The sequence below is a fragment of the Gavia stellata genome, chromosome 16 (genome assembly GCF_030936135.1).
Source record: "Gavia stellata isolate bGavSte3 chromosome 16, bGavSte3.hap2, whole genome shotgun sequence".
Taxonomy (NCBI): domain Eukaryota; kingdom Metazoa; phylum Chordata; class Aves; order Gaviiformes; family Gaviidae; genus Gavia; species Gavia stellata.
In genome coordinates this window covers 6,972,583-6,986,650 of record NC_082609.1, presented here as the reverse complement: position 1 = coordinate 6,986,650, position 14,068 = coordinate 6,972,583, and the positions used below count along the sequence as shown (strand labels likewise).

General features: G+C 56.7%; 1 protein-coding gene across 1 annotated transcript; it reads left to right on the top strand.

The window, feature by feature from the left end:
• The first annotated feature begins 11,198 nt into the window (after positions 1-11,198).
• Positions 11,199-14,068, top strand: ARSI (arylsulfatase family member I). Its single transcript, XM_059825486.1, has 2 exons — positions 11,199-11,518; positions 12,664-14,068. The coding sequence occupies exons 1-2, from the start codon at positions 11,199-11,201 to the stop codon at positions 14,066-14,068; spliced, it is 1,725 nt and encodes a 574-aa protein (XP_059681469.1).

Sequence of the window (14,068 nt, the reverse complement as noted above, 5' to 3'; positions counted from 1 at the left end):
GTGGCTTCATTTTCCCCCTCGTTCTGTTGCAGGACCGTGTGCATTCACCAGTGCATGTATGGATGTGGTATATTGGGATGTATATTTGCAAATCCCCTCACACCCATTTGTTTCTTATGCTGTTATTGATAGATGGACGAGGGAAAAAAGGGGCAATTGCATCCCTGGGTGCTTCGGGGGGTGCCCGTGGGCCAGGGACATGGGGCGCTGGGGTGCGGCCGTGCAGCATGATGTGAAGGAGGGTGTGAGTCCGGGTAACACGGGCTCTCTTCTTGCAGCTGCAGCTTCTTCACTGAGTTTATACTCCAAGGAGATTCTTCTATTTTCTCTTTAAGTATTAGAAGTAATTAGATGCTGCTTATGAGCAATCACTTGGACTAAACAGTCTGGTTTCATTTAAGTGGTCAGTATGAAATGCCTCATGATTTGGTAGGAAAAAAGGAAGAAAGAATCCTTCTCTCTCAGGCTCCCAGGAGTTGCCATGGGGTTAAACCCCACCTTTCCTCACCCACCTGGGGCTTGTTGTGAAGACCTCCCCGAGGGAGGGGACAGAAAACATCACCTCCCTCAGGAAAGGCGGTGAAGGTGGAAGAGGGGCTGGTTATGCCAAAACCAAGGGAGCCATGGGGTTCGGTGGGGAACAGCAGATCCCACGCTTACCTGAAGTCCCACAGCAACACACAGAAACGTTTGCTGCTGTTTCCCAAGCCAGAACTGTGAAAGCCTAAACCCAATGTTAACGACTGGCTTGCAACACCCTGAATTTTACAGTCCTCGGTGAAAATTGTGACAGTAAATCTGCTTCGGGCTTCAGTCATTAAGTTGCCCTCAATACCACAAAAATCTTTGCAAATTTCCTGTTGACTTTGGCCGTGTGAACGCTGCGCTGTGTTGCAGTGTTAATGGCAAAAGAGATTTTCGAGGCCTTGGACGAGGTGGTGCTGGTTTGGATGAGCCGGCGGCACAGAGCGGATGGAGGCAACAGGCTCCGTTTGGTGCGTTCAGCACATTTTATCAGCTTATCCGATCCGTAGGCAGATGAAACAGTGCAAGTCAGGCGGGGTGAGAAGAGATTTCCCAACAGGGTAAGCAGGCATTTGGAGGCAGGAGGAGTGTGGGAACTGCAAGGAAGAAGAAGTTTTGGGACCTGGGGATGGGGAAGGCTCTGCACTCTCCCTGCCCACAGAGATCCCGGGCTGCAGGGCAGGAGCATGTGGACCTGGCTGGGGTCTCCAGCTGTGCCCGACATCCCCCTGGACAAGCTCCATATTTGCCCCGTTCCTCATGCTGCTCCCTGGGCATGGAGCCACGTCCTGATGCATCCCAGAGACGTGATGCTGAGGAGCTGGACCAGGGCTGACCTGCGCAGCCGTTCCCACGTTATCCTTGCAGCTCTGGGCTCCGGTCACCTAGCAACTGTGCATCGGATCGCACGGCAGTATTAAATAAATGGTGTTCGGCAGGACCGTGAACCCTGCTGGGCCCCTCATCCGCATCCCTGCAGCTGGAGGCTCGGCTCTGGCAGCTCCGTGGTTGCCAGCCTGCAGCCCGTCATGTGCCACCAGGGCAGCTACGTAATCCATGTACATACTTCCCCCTTCCCAAATCCCCCCCGTCATCCTGGATTTACGCCAGTCCCGTGGCACCCGGTGCATTGGGAGCCGCTTTCAGCCTGTTTCAGAATCAGCTTCTCCTGGGGCGGGATCCCAACCCCGCTTTGACTTGGATCTTGGGGCTGATCTACATCCCCTGCTTTCGTTTAGCTTGGTGTTTAGGGGACCCAAATATGGGTTATACCTTTCCATTTATAGTTTTAGCAAAGCATGATTGGATTTTGTTCCAGTCATTTTTTATCTTGACTAAAATGTCGGTTTTGAAGACCTATTATTAGCAATTTTGTATAGCTTCTGGATTACTGCAGATAATCATGAATCACCCTCTGCAGTATTGATATAGGTACTTTAAGCCTCCCAACAACCACCCTGTAAGTTATGCCTGCGACTGAGAGCAGAAAACCCTCGATGGTAACGGGTGGGCTTGAAATACCGGGACGGCGCTCCAGATCTGGTGTCTGCGGAGCACATTTATCTACTGTCCTTGCATGCGACAGGAGTCCTGGTGCACATGCCGTGGCTCAGCTTCAACTCCCAACACCATCGCTGGATTTTGCTTCCAGCCCCTTCCAACCCCTTCCCCACATTTTTCCCGCTTGGTGCCCACGTTTTCTTGCAGGGTCCCCCAGTGCTGGGTTTGGTGCCTTCTGTTTGGGTAACCGTGTTTCTTTCCTTGATCTGGTGGTTTTACTGGTGCCTGGTGAGCAGCTGCCTGCGCTGGAGTAAATACACCTCGCCCTGACCCACGGTTCCAGGAGCAGGCTGCTCCAGGCCCCTCTGCTTTGAAATGAAGTTATTTCCACGTATCAATCTCATCCTGCAGAATTTAGCTGCAAATGCAATGTGCTGCCCCTGAAGAATTACTCCTGGAGTTTTCCATTTGAGTGAAATACTTTGGTGTGCTCCCCAGTAAATTCAGCTGATGGAAACTATTTTTCTTTTTATTATTTCACTCTGTTTCCCATCAGGAGGGAAGAATCCAAGTTCCAAAGTTTAATCCTAGATTTCTCTGCAGATTGAGCTCATTGCACAGCTAGGAATGGAAGCTCTGGCAGGCTTTGGGCACAACTGATGCAGCAGCATGGTCATCCTGGACATCTCCTCTTCTGGTTTAGGTCCAGAAGTCAGACAGGTCTCTGGGTTTAAACAAGGACTTTCTGGTTTGACTCATCTTGAGGAGCAATAGCAGCAACAAGGCTGGTGTGTTACAGACCCAGGGCAGAGGGGAACGCAAGCGCTGCGTGTTCGAAGCTCCATCCCTTCGTTTCTTGCTTTCCACCCTGGTAAAATAGCTGTGGGCACCCTGGGCCTTCGAAGAAACTTCAAAGGCGGCAGCACACCCTCTCCTGTTAGCAGTGAAGGCTGATGAATAATAGAGTGGACCAACCCACTCGTGCTTTAATCTGTCATGTTCTATGGAAATTAAGCCTTTCTCTTACAAGAAGGCAATTTGTGCTCTTGGCATCCTCGGCGAGAAAGAGCTCTCTCATCTCTCCTGCTGGATTATTGATACCTTTTGTATTAGGTAATGCAATGTCTAATTGGGCTCTTTGCCTGTTCTGAACTGCTCCCCAGCCAGCGCTCAGCAGAACAGAGACCTTTTGAGACGGCGGGCGTGGGTGCTGCCAGCACCCGTGCCCAAGGCTCACCGCTGCCTGTGGAGACGGGGTGGGCAGGGGAGAGCCGTGGGCACCCGGGGTCTGACCGGCCGCACTCCCTGCCCTCTTCCTGCTCCAGCAGCTTGGTTGTGGCCAACCTTCCTGCAAAACCCTTTGAAATGCCCCTCCTGAGCTTTCCACCCTCCTCTCCTGCCAGGATGGAAAACAACCCTTGGTGCTGGGGGAGAAGCAGCCCCTCCGCGCCAGTCCCCCGGGGTGCTAAGGAAACACGTCCTGGGTAAACAGTTTGCCCTAATGGGTTACAGGTGTGAGCCCGGCTGGCGTGGGCAGGTGTGTTTTCCTTGTGCTGAAGCGGGGTTATAAACAAGCAGGGCGCTCAGGCCATCCTGCCCTGCCCTGCTGTGAGCTCCCCCGGCGAGAAAGGGCTCCTTGTCTGGGGCAGGCACCTGAGCCAAGCCGGGGAGTGCCGGGCTTCATCCTCCTCCTCCTCCTCCATGCCTTGGCTCGGGGCGGCGGGCAGAGCTCCGGGCAGGCAACCTGCCCACCGGCCGTCGCATCTCCTGCCAGCCAAAACCCACCAGCTGCCTTTGAAGAGGTTGCACCTGAAAGGGGAGATGGAAGCTAAGGGCAGACAGGAGCCAGGAGGCTGCCCAGCCCTGGGGAGCGGATAGACGGTCCCCCCACTGTGCTGTGGGTTGGGAGGGGAGATGGGACCCTGGCAGGGTGTTAGGAGGAGCTGGAGGGGCTGGGGCTGCTCCCATGGACCCAGGGGGGTGCCGAGTCCCCGGGTACCTGCCTGCCACGGCTGCTTCCAGGAGGAGAGCAACCTTCCTGGGGGCAGCCATGGCGCGTGTCCCGTGGCGAGGGGGGAGCAGCCCTCACCTGTCCGGGGGCTCTACCGAAGGCACTGGGGTGCAGCACGGTCTGGCTATGGGATGGAGGAACGTTTGCCAGGCGGGTGCTGGGAAGAATTGCTCTTTCTTCCCCAGCCCGGGTGAGGCTGGAAGTGATGCCAGCATCTTGCATACTTTGAGGATTGAGGAGTTTCTGTGTATCCCATGATAAATCGTGTTAGGAATGAAGGTGGGGGAGTCCAAAATCAATAGGCTGGGGAAACCAATGTCAGGGTCACACGACAGCGCTGCCAGAAACCAGGTATGCTAAATGCTTAAATCCTTCCTTCCGCCGCCTTGGGACCTTCTCTGCTTCAAAGAGAGCCCTTGGAGGCCAGGGAACCGCTGACTCGTTTTTTTATATATTTTTTTTTAGCAAAGATCAGTCCTTCTGGATGGGGTGTGTGTGTGTTAGGGGCAGAGCAGCGTTCACCCCAGGAGCTTGAACCGTGAGAGCCTGATGGGACTGGGCACAAACCCACCTGCCCCCCCATGCTCTCTAGCTTTCCATCAAACGCCGCTGCACTCAGGCAGGTTCCCTGCCTCCAGCCCATCCTGCCTGCAAAGCCAGACTCAAGTTGCTTCCCCTGACATCGTTCCCGAATCCTGCGGGGATCCATGTCCCAACACATCCCTGGTTCACATCAAGTGGGAACTCTCCACTGAGACCACGAGCCCTGGGGCTCTGCTGGGAAGCTGCAGCGGGAAGTGCCTTGCTTCCAGGGGGGGCTGGATTTTGGGCTTGGGAAGGGGGGGCAGGACGAGAAGGGAGAGCACCCAGGCGATGTGGAAAGCTTGCCATAAGGCATGGGAAGAAAGGAGCGGTGCCAAACCCACGGGCTCCTCTCCAGCTCTTCAAAGCAAGCACGCCAGTCGTTAGAGAGAGGAGAGGAGAAGGCGGTGAGCTGCAGTTTGCCGGGAGGTGGGGTAAGGCGAGGGGAGGAATATTATATCATGGAAGGGGAGCCGATGGACTGAAGTCTCCTGAATGAAGGGGAAAGAAGAAAACAAACGTGAGCAGGAAGGCGTAGAAGTCGTTTCACGGGAGAAGTTGCAGAATCATTGAGATGTGTCATCAGTGACCAAAAACAGAAGAAAAATTCCTTAGCCTAAGAAACAAAACGACTCATATTTAGGGCTTTTATTTCATATTTTGCTAGTGCTGGGTGACCAGGAGAGAAGGAAGGGGAGCAGCAGTGTTTTGATTAGGAGTGAACCCTGGCCAAGCCCAACATGTGTTGTTAGAGGCTATGGTTTACATTAGAAAAGGCTCTAATATAGTGCTACGGCTTCTAAGTGCGTTTTGATGATGATGATTATTTTCAACTGCGTAAATGGCACGAAACACGGGCAGGGTATTGAAAAAAAGGCCGTTTGGCTCCAAGAACAACATCCACTGGTGCTGCCGAGCCCTTGTCAGAGGGATGGCTGATGCTCTCCTCTCTGCCCCCATAGCGTGCTACTCCCCATGGCTTTGGCATCCTACGTCATGGCTGCTGCTGCAATGCACCTCATTCCTTTAACGATGATGATGAGGGTTGCATAAGCAGGAACCAATGCAGATTTGCTGTTTTCTCCTCCCCTGGCTCCAGCTTCCAGAGAGCGAATTATGGTATGTTCAAAAACCTCCAAGTTCCCCCAAACCAAGACCCATCCCTGTAATCTGGTTGAGTTTTTCACTGCAGCAATTGCTGCTGGAGAATCAGCTTCTACCCACAGGGTCTGTGCGGCTGGAAGCAGGGAGATGCTGGGCTGAGGGTGGGGAAAATGAGGTCCTGGAGTGGGGAAATGTGATTTTGGGGGCTGGTGGGGAGGAGGCAGGTCCTGACGCTGCCTGGCAGAAGTGCTGCCTGACCACTGTGCACGAGGAAGGGGAGATGGTCCCAGGGGATACCCCTGGATGGTAAGACACCAGGGGAGCAAAGAGTGCTCATGGCAGGGAGAAGACTGGGATACGACTGTGGTCCATCCCCAGGCCAAGGGCATGATGTCCAGGACCTCTTGGAGGCTCCCAAAGTCAATGGAGAGGCATTCTCCTCCAGACCCATCCTCTGCTGGGCTTGGGACCAGCGATGCCTCCAGCCTCCTTTCTTCCCTGCGAATCACCTGGCTGCCCTCTCCTCTCAGCCTTTTTTCCCCCCTTCTAGACAAAATAACAAGTTCTCTCCATTCCCGGGACTGCTCCCTTCTTTTCCAGACTTGCCTAGGCTCTTTCATTGCACCAATAAAAAAGTAAATGCATCACACGTTGGCCGGGGAGAGCGGAAACCCTTAAACATCTAAGAGGCGAGAGCGACGCGCTGTGTTTTTTCGAGGCCGGGCTTGGCTCCCCAATGCCCTGTTAGGTCAAATGTCTTGCTCTGAAGAAGGAGAGAGGGGACTTATTAAAAATCTTTCATATTTCTTATTTTTAAGGTCCCGTTTTGGCAGGCCGGAGGCCGAGGCGTGAGCTGGGAATAGGGCTGCCGAGGGGGAAGGGCACCAAGCCGGCGGCGTGCAAACAGATTGTGCAATATTTGCCTTGCACAGAGCTCCCATTGTAAAGCCTGGGAGTTCTGCTTTCAATAATTCTTCTGCCATAATGCCCCATTGATGGGGAGAGAAAGGCAGTATTGAAGGTTGAAGGGGCTCCGGCCCCAGGAAGGGTTAAAAAATAAAGAAAAGGGGAAAAAAAAAAAAAAAAGATTTGAAGCTTAGTTTTAAACTTTGCTGTGTGGCCCTCGTGGCAGATCGCAGCCGCTGAGAAATATGTGGAGCCTGTTTGCATAACCCTGTTTGCAGCGAGGGCTTTTGGAGCCAAAACGCAAGTGCGGCCGGAGCTGGGGGGCCGTGGGGAGAAAAAAGCAGGAAGGGCTGTGATTATTTTCATTCTTGCCCCAGGCCACATAAAATTAATAATAATAATAAAAAAGAGGTAATATTCAAATATTTGGTTAGAGAACCAGCTGTGCAAATGCGAGGAGCTGTGCCTGCTGCAGGGACATGGAGGGACCTGGTCCAGGCTCTGGTCAGGGTTTGCTGCCTCGCAGGTCATGCCACTGCGCTAAAAAGACCAAAAAGGAGGATATCAGGCTTTGGCTGATGGCTTTACCCTGGTTGCCGCCTGATTTCTCAGCGTGGGGGCTTGGTCCCAACTGGAAGGGGTCCGCAGGCACGTGGAAGTGCTGGGTTGGGGTGCGGGTGGGTGATGCTGTGCCCATGGAGCCGCTGCCGGCCCTGCAGCCAGCACCGGCTCACCCGATGGGGCTCCCCATCATGGATTCGGTCACGGATCAGGCTGGGAGGGAGATTCGGCATCTTCTGTTGCAGTAGCTGATGTGACGGGGAGCAGCGGGGCTGTCCTCGCCCGGGCAGATGCAGGACCGAAGCAGGCAGGGTCCGCTGGCTGGCTCAGCATCCACGGCCAGGCCGGCTGCCAGGGGAAACCTCCCCATTGTGCAATGTGCCGGAGCTCTCCAAGGGAGCTCCTGGCTCTTGAGACATCTTTGAGCAAGGCTGGACGAGTCACTGCCTTGAATTAAGAGCGGGTGAGGGGGGTGGCTGCAGGCCCTGAGTACTTTTTCCATCCCTAGACCTTATGACGCATTAATCACCCCCAGAGCAGCCTCCCAGACGGCTGAAATCGTCCTGACCCTGAAACTCCAGAGTTGTCATTTCTTCCTCTCCCTCCTCCTCCTCCTCCACCTCCTCCCTCCCAGCCGCTCCCACCTCCTGCCTCTCCTTCAGATGATTTCAGTGGGGCTGGTTTGGGGGTCCCATTGCACCCCATTTCTCCTGGGGTGTAGAGCGGTTTCCCCGTACCCCTCGCTGCTTTTCACCTTTTTATCATTTCTTGGAGGAGAACCCAGGCTGTGCATCCCCCTTCCCCAGGAGGTGTCCATGTGCTGCTGGGATGTAGCCGGCTGTCCCCGAACCATCAGAGCAGGGTCGCTGCCAACAAATTCACTGTTTATTTACCCTTCGGCTCTTGGAAAAGCTCCCTGAGCTGAGTTAACCCCCCTGTTTCCTCCCCAGACCTGGGGCCAGCTTGGACCCACCACTGATTTCCCTGAGCTGGCTGCCTTGGCCGGGCACAGAAGGTCCCCTCCCCGTGCCAGCGTGTGCCCACGTCCCTGCTGCCGGCTCCTTCCCTCCTTTCAACCTTCTGAGCTCCGGCCATCGGCAGCAGCTTAAATTCAGGGTGACTCTCCCAGCCTGTGCTTCCTCATCTTAAGGCGTGAGCAGGATGCAACCCACCACATGGCTGCAGAAGCCGCTGCAGCAGCAAAGCCACACACCCGGGGAAGTGCTCGGTGCTGCTCTTGCTCCTCGGAGGTGGGCTCCAGCCCTGCTCCTGTGGCCGGTGCATCCCTTCTGCTGCCCACCTCCCGCACCGCCCTCCCCGCTCAATCCTCCGGCCCCAAACAAGACAGTTTATCAGCAGTCTGTGCTGCCTTAAGCACACTTTCTCTGCCGCATCTCAGCCCCGACATCTCCAATTTCCTCTCTAATCTGTAATATTCACCCAAACCGAGTATTATTTATTATTTGGAAAGAGCTATGATTATAATCCCTGACTCTGTCTACAGTCCGAGGTGTGCATGGAGCCATGCGTATGGGGCCGCAGGTTGGGATGCTCGGTGAGTTCTACAGCCCCAGGTAGCTCAAGGGGGACAGAGAGGTCTCCCCGGGTTGCAGGGGTCCATCTGGAACAGTGGAGGAGCACACAGGACCCAGGAGTCAGGGGTCCCAAACCACCCCCCACCCCTATTCCCCTTCAGTCAGGTCCAGATTTTTCCAAGAGGAAGGATTTGTTCAAAACTAGAGATGTCAGGGGAGAAGAGGGAGAGGTGCAGGAGGCAGGTAGGTGGTGGGAAGGAGCGAGGGGAAGGGAGAAGAGGAGCGGGTGGAAGAAATGAGTGATGAACCTCCGGGGATTAATCAAACCTCGCTGAAGGGCTCGACCCAGCCCTGCTGCTCTCCTTTGAGCGAACAGGGGTTTCTGCCAGTGAGGAAAGGCAGAGAAAACAGCTATCCATCCCTGCCTCCTGCTCCTGTCCCCCCGCACTCCTCCCTGTGCTCCTGCAACAACCCCCCCCACCCCCTGAGCCTCTGCTGAAACGGGCTCTCTGCCTGTCCCTGTCCCTCTCCCCTCTGCCTGTGTCTAAAGCCAGGAGGGAGAAGACCACCCTCCCTTTGCCTTTCCTGGGAGTCATCCCTGTCCCTGGGAGCGAGGAGCCTTGTGCTCCCTCCTACCCGCTCCTCCACAGCGCTTGGGGTCCCATGGGGCAGGCTGGCATGGAGCAGTGGGGAGATGTGGGACTCAGGGGGCTGGAGGCATCAGGGGAAGGGCAGTGCCTGGGGCAGGGAGTGGGGTGGGGGCCCAGGGAGGGGACCCAGGGGAGGGGGACATGGAGGGGACCTGGCAGAGGGAAGCCTGGGGCTGGGGACCAGGGGGGACCCCAGAGCAGGGGACCAGGAGCCTTCTGGCTCAGCTGCTCCTCTGAGCCCTTGCCTAAGCGCAGGCAGAGCCCTCCCAAAGCCCCCAGCGAGCCCTCCGCCGCTGCAGCCCCACGGACCTAAAGGCAGGCAGGGTGCACGGCTGTGGGGGCTGTGTCGGGGTGCCTTGTATGCTGGGAGCCCTTGGGTCCCCGTTGGTACGGTGCAAACAGCCACAGGGCTCAGCTCCCGGCTCTGCCGGGGTGGGTGAATATGGGTGGGTTTGTGCTACCAAAATCCCCCCTCCTGGGCCAAGTCCTGCCCTGGGGAAAGTCGAGGGGGTGGGATGCGTGCCAGGCGTGATGGCTTCCTGATGCCTGACGAACGCTGGCCCTGCAAAAGGTATTACACAGGAGCATCGCTCATCTCTCCCAAAAGCTCCCCTGAAGCATCAGGGCACCAACCTGGCCCCTTGTCCCAGTACCCCAAGATCAGACCAGTACTCCTGCATTGGCAGAGGTCTCTAGTTCACAGCAAACCTTGTCCCTGGCTGGCTGTGGCCATGGCCAGTATGAATGGCCTCTCTCTGCCTCAGTTTCCCCACTTGGAAGATGGGTGCAGCAGCACCCACCCCACTCTGTTACTGCTCTGCGTGCCCCTGGGTGGTTTTATTCAACACTGGGGGTGTCCCGACAAGTTTTTGCAGCTTCTCCTTGCCCAGGATTTATTTGGATGGTGATTCTGGCAGCGCAGGCAGCTGGCCCCAGCAATCCCTCCTGGGGACCCAGCTCTTCCCGCTGCCCTCCCCGGCTGGATGCTGTGGGGGGCTTCAGCTGAGCATCCCACCAAGGGCCCTGGCCCACGCGTCACGCGTCTCAGGGCAAGCGGGGAGGGAAGCGTCAGCGGCTCGGGGAACGCCACGCTTAGGACCCTGCACGCTCCGGGGCTTCCCAGCTTTTTCCTGGAGCTGCTGAGCTGGGAGGGGCCGAGCCTGCAGCTCCCCATAAACCTGGCCGCTTAGCCCACGTCCCGGGCAGATGTTGGGACTCTCTGCCTTGGAGCGGAGGGTGGGAAAAGGAGACGGCGGCTCTTCCCCGGAGAGCGAGGAGGAGAGCTTGGCACCCCTGGGCTTGAACTTTAGCACCCTCTTCCGCAGGAGTTTAAAGAAATGGATCGTCGTATCCCGAGTGAGCCGTCTGGACAGCCAGGCAGGCGCAGGGCTGGAATGGAGGAGAAGCCAACTACTTTCTCCAGCGAGGTTTTTATGGGGTTCTTCATAAAGAAATATCACCGGCGAGAAAACGCCAAGAAGTGAGGGAGTGTTTCTAGCGCTCGGGACGCTTGGTGAGCAGCTCTGGGACTGCTGTTAATCACTGCGAGGAGCCCGTCCTGCCGTGCAGATGTGTTTGATTGGAGCGGCGCGAGGGTTATTTTCTTTTGACTGAAGGCAACCCAGCCCCGGCGGATTAAGCTCTTTGTGTGCGTGCGAGTGTGCCTTCATGGGAGCTGCTCCCACAAAACCAGCTGCAGGGGTTTGAGGGACGATCCCCTAGCTTGGGGATTCTCCTGGAGGAGGGGGAGACCTCCTGTTTCCGTGGGTCTGAGACGATGCCGGGACAGTAACTCCCTTCGCAGGCAGTGCAGTGTGCTCCGGGATGGCCGTCTATGCCCTCACAGGCTTCTCGCTCGTCAGCCTGCTCAGCTTCGGCTATTTGTCCTGGGACTGGATGAAGCCCAGTTTGGTGGCCGATGTGGCCATGGACCCCATGGAGAAATCGCTGCGTCCTGCCTTCGCCAGGCCACCCCACATCATCTTCATTCTGACCGATGACCAGGGTTACCACGACGTTGGGTATCATGGCTCAGATATCCAGACGCCAACTCTGGACAGGCTGGCAGCGGAGGGCGTTAAGCTCGAGAACTACTACATCCAGCCCATCTGCACCCCGTCCCGGAGCCAGCTGATAACTGGCAGGTAAGCCAACGCCTGCTCACACCCCACTCGTATCCCCGCTTCTGTCCCTTCCTTAGCTCTGAGGGGCTTAACCCCAGCTCACTGCTAGACAGATGCCCAGGTGTATTGGCAGATGATGGAGATCCTCCAGAGAAAGTTGTCCTGCTGGCTTTCTCTGGAAGGCTCCCTGGGTAAATGGTTGATTTTTCGCATGGGATAAATAACAGCACATGGCAAGGCCAAAAATGCGTATGCCATTGAGTAACAGATGTCACTTTGGGAGAGGATGGTCTCTGGCTAGGAGGTCCTTTGGTGCTGGGCGAGGAGCTGTGCCCCCAGGGCAGTCCTATGCTGCTCTCACAGTGGCCTTTGGGGGTTTGCTGCTGAGTGGTGGGGTTGAAGGATCATTTTCCCCTGCATCTACGAGTCCTTTGGACTGTGCTTTTCCTTCTTGCTGTTCAGTACTGCACTGGCCAAGGCAGGCTGGATGCTGGTCCATCACCCTCTCCCACGGTGGCACAGTCAGGTCTCCTTTCATCCTGGGCCCTTCTGCCTCCTGGGACAGATGGGGCTTTCCCTGGAGCAGGGTTGGGAGGTCAGCACTCACCGTAGGAGGCAGATTGCATCAGATCATCTCCTGCTGAGGAGTGGGCCCCGGGGATGTGCCTATGGATGTGGTCAGCTACTGCCTGGGGGTGGTGGAGCCCACCGGGGTCCAAGCAAAGGCCTCTCTTCTCTCCTGGTGGCTCTAGAGGGATCCCAGGCATCTCCAGGGTGTGCAAAGCAGGGGAGGGCACCCAGGTGGGGCACTGCAAACCCGTAGGGATCAGTATGCAACTCTTGCTTGTGTTGCCCAGCTCTGGCAGAGCCCAACCAGCTCCTCTGGGCTGGCAGCAGCTGGGCCAACTGCTGGTGGCATCCTGGGAGAGCAGCCCAGTGTGCTTTTGAGATGTCTGCTGAGCCCCTTTTTTTTTTGCATCTGCTTTTGGTACTTTTGGATGGATGAGGAGCTCCCTGTCTCTGGCATGAGGCTTGCTCCAAGGGGTTGGGCTGGGTGACACAGAGCGCTGCATGCATTTGGGGTCTCTGGTACATAAAGTGCCACCATGCCCCCACCCAGCGCTGCTCCCCATCACCATTGATTCCTCCTGGCTCTTCCCTGGCAGGTACCAGATCCACACAGGGCTGCAGCATTCCATCATCCGCCCTCGGCAGCCCAACTGCCTGCCCCTTGACCAGGTCACCCTGCCCCAGAAGCTGCAGGAAGCCGGCTACTCCACGCACATGGTGGGCAAATGGCACCTTGGCTTTTACAAGAAGGAGTGCCTGCCCACCCGTCGGGGCTTTGACACCTTCCTGGGCTCCCTGACAGGCAACGTGGACTACTACACCTATGACAACTGCGACGGGCCAGGCGTGTGCGGCTATGACCTGCACGAAGGGGAGGATGTGGCTTGGGACCAGAGCGGGAAGTACTCCACCTTCCTCTACGCCCAGCGCGTTAGCAAGATCCTGGCGTCCCGCAGCCCCAAGGAGCCCATCTTCATCTACGTGGCCTTCCAGGCGGTCCACACGCCTCTGCAGTCACCCAAGGAGTACATCTACCGCTACCGCTCCATGGGCAACGTTGCTCGCCGCAAGTACGCTGCCATGGTGACGTGCATGGACGAAGCGGTGAAGAACATCACCTGGGCCCTCAAGAAGTATGGTTATTATGACAACAGCGTGATCGTGTTCTCCACTGACAACGGCGGGCAGACCTTCTCCGGGGGAAGCAACTGGCCGCTACGGGGCCGCAAAGGGACATACTGGGAAGGGGGAGTCCGTGGCATCGGTTTTGTCCACAGTCCCCTGATCAAGCGCAAGCGCCGGACCAGCTGGGCACTGGTTCACATCACAGACTGGTACCCAACTCTGGTCAGCCTGGCCAGGGGCAACCTGAGCAATGTCCCAGGCTTGGATGGCTACAACGTCTGGCCTGCCATCAGTGAGGGCAAGGAGTCGCCACGAACCGAAATCCTGCACAACATCGACCCCCTGTACAACCACGCCAAGTACGGCTCCTTGGAGGATGGCTTCGGCATCTGGAACACAGCTGTGCAAGCCTCCATCCGGGTTGGGGAGTGGAAGCTCCTCACCGGCGACCCAGGGTACAGTGACTGGATCCCCCCGCAGACCCTGACCAACTTCCCAGGGAGCTGGTGGAACCTGGAGCGTCTCACCGACGGCCTGAGGAAGTCTGTGTGGCTCTTCAACATCACCGCTGACCCCTACGAGCGCTACGACCTCTCGGACCAGCGCCCAGATGTGGTCAGGACCCTCCTGATGAGATTGGTGCACTACAACCGGACAGCCATCCCAGTGCGGTACCCTGCAGAGAACCCCCGGGCTCATCCGGACTTCAATGGCGGTGCCTGGGGACCTTGGGCCAGCGAGGATGATGGGGAGGAGTGGGAAGGCGGCGGGGAGCCCCTGAAAAGTAGGAACAAGAAGAAGAAGAAGTGCAAGATCTGCAAGTTGCGCTCATTCTTCCGCAAGCTGAACACCAGGCTCATGTCCAACCGCATCTGA

What these genes read in the sequence shown, in the direction of transcription:
- ARSI (XM_059825486.1), top strand. Translation starts at nt 11,199, where the DNA reads ATGGCCGTCTATGCCCTCACAGGCTTCTCGCTCGTCAGCCTGCTCAGC. An exon ending in AGCCAGCTGATAACTGGCAG is followed by an intron (nt 11,519 to 12,663) that starts GTAAGCCAACGC and finishes CTTCCCTGGCAG; the next exon opens with GTACCAGATCCACACAGGGC.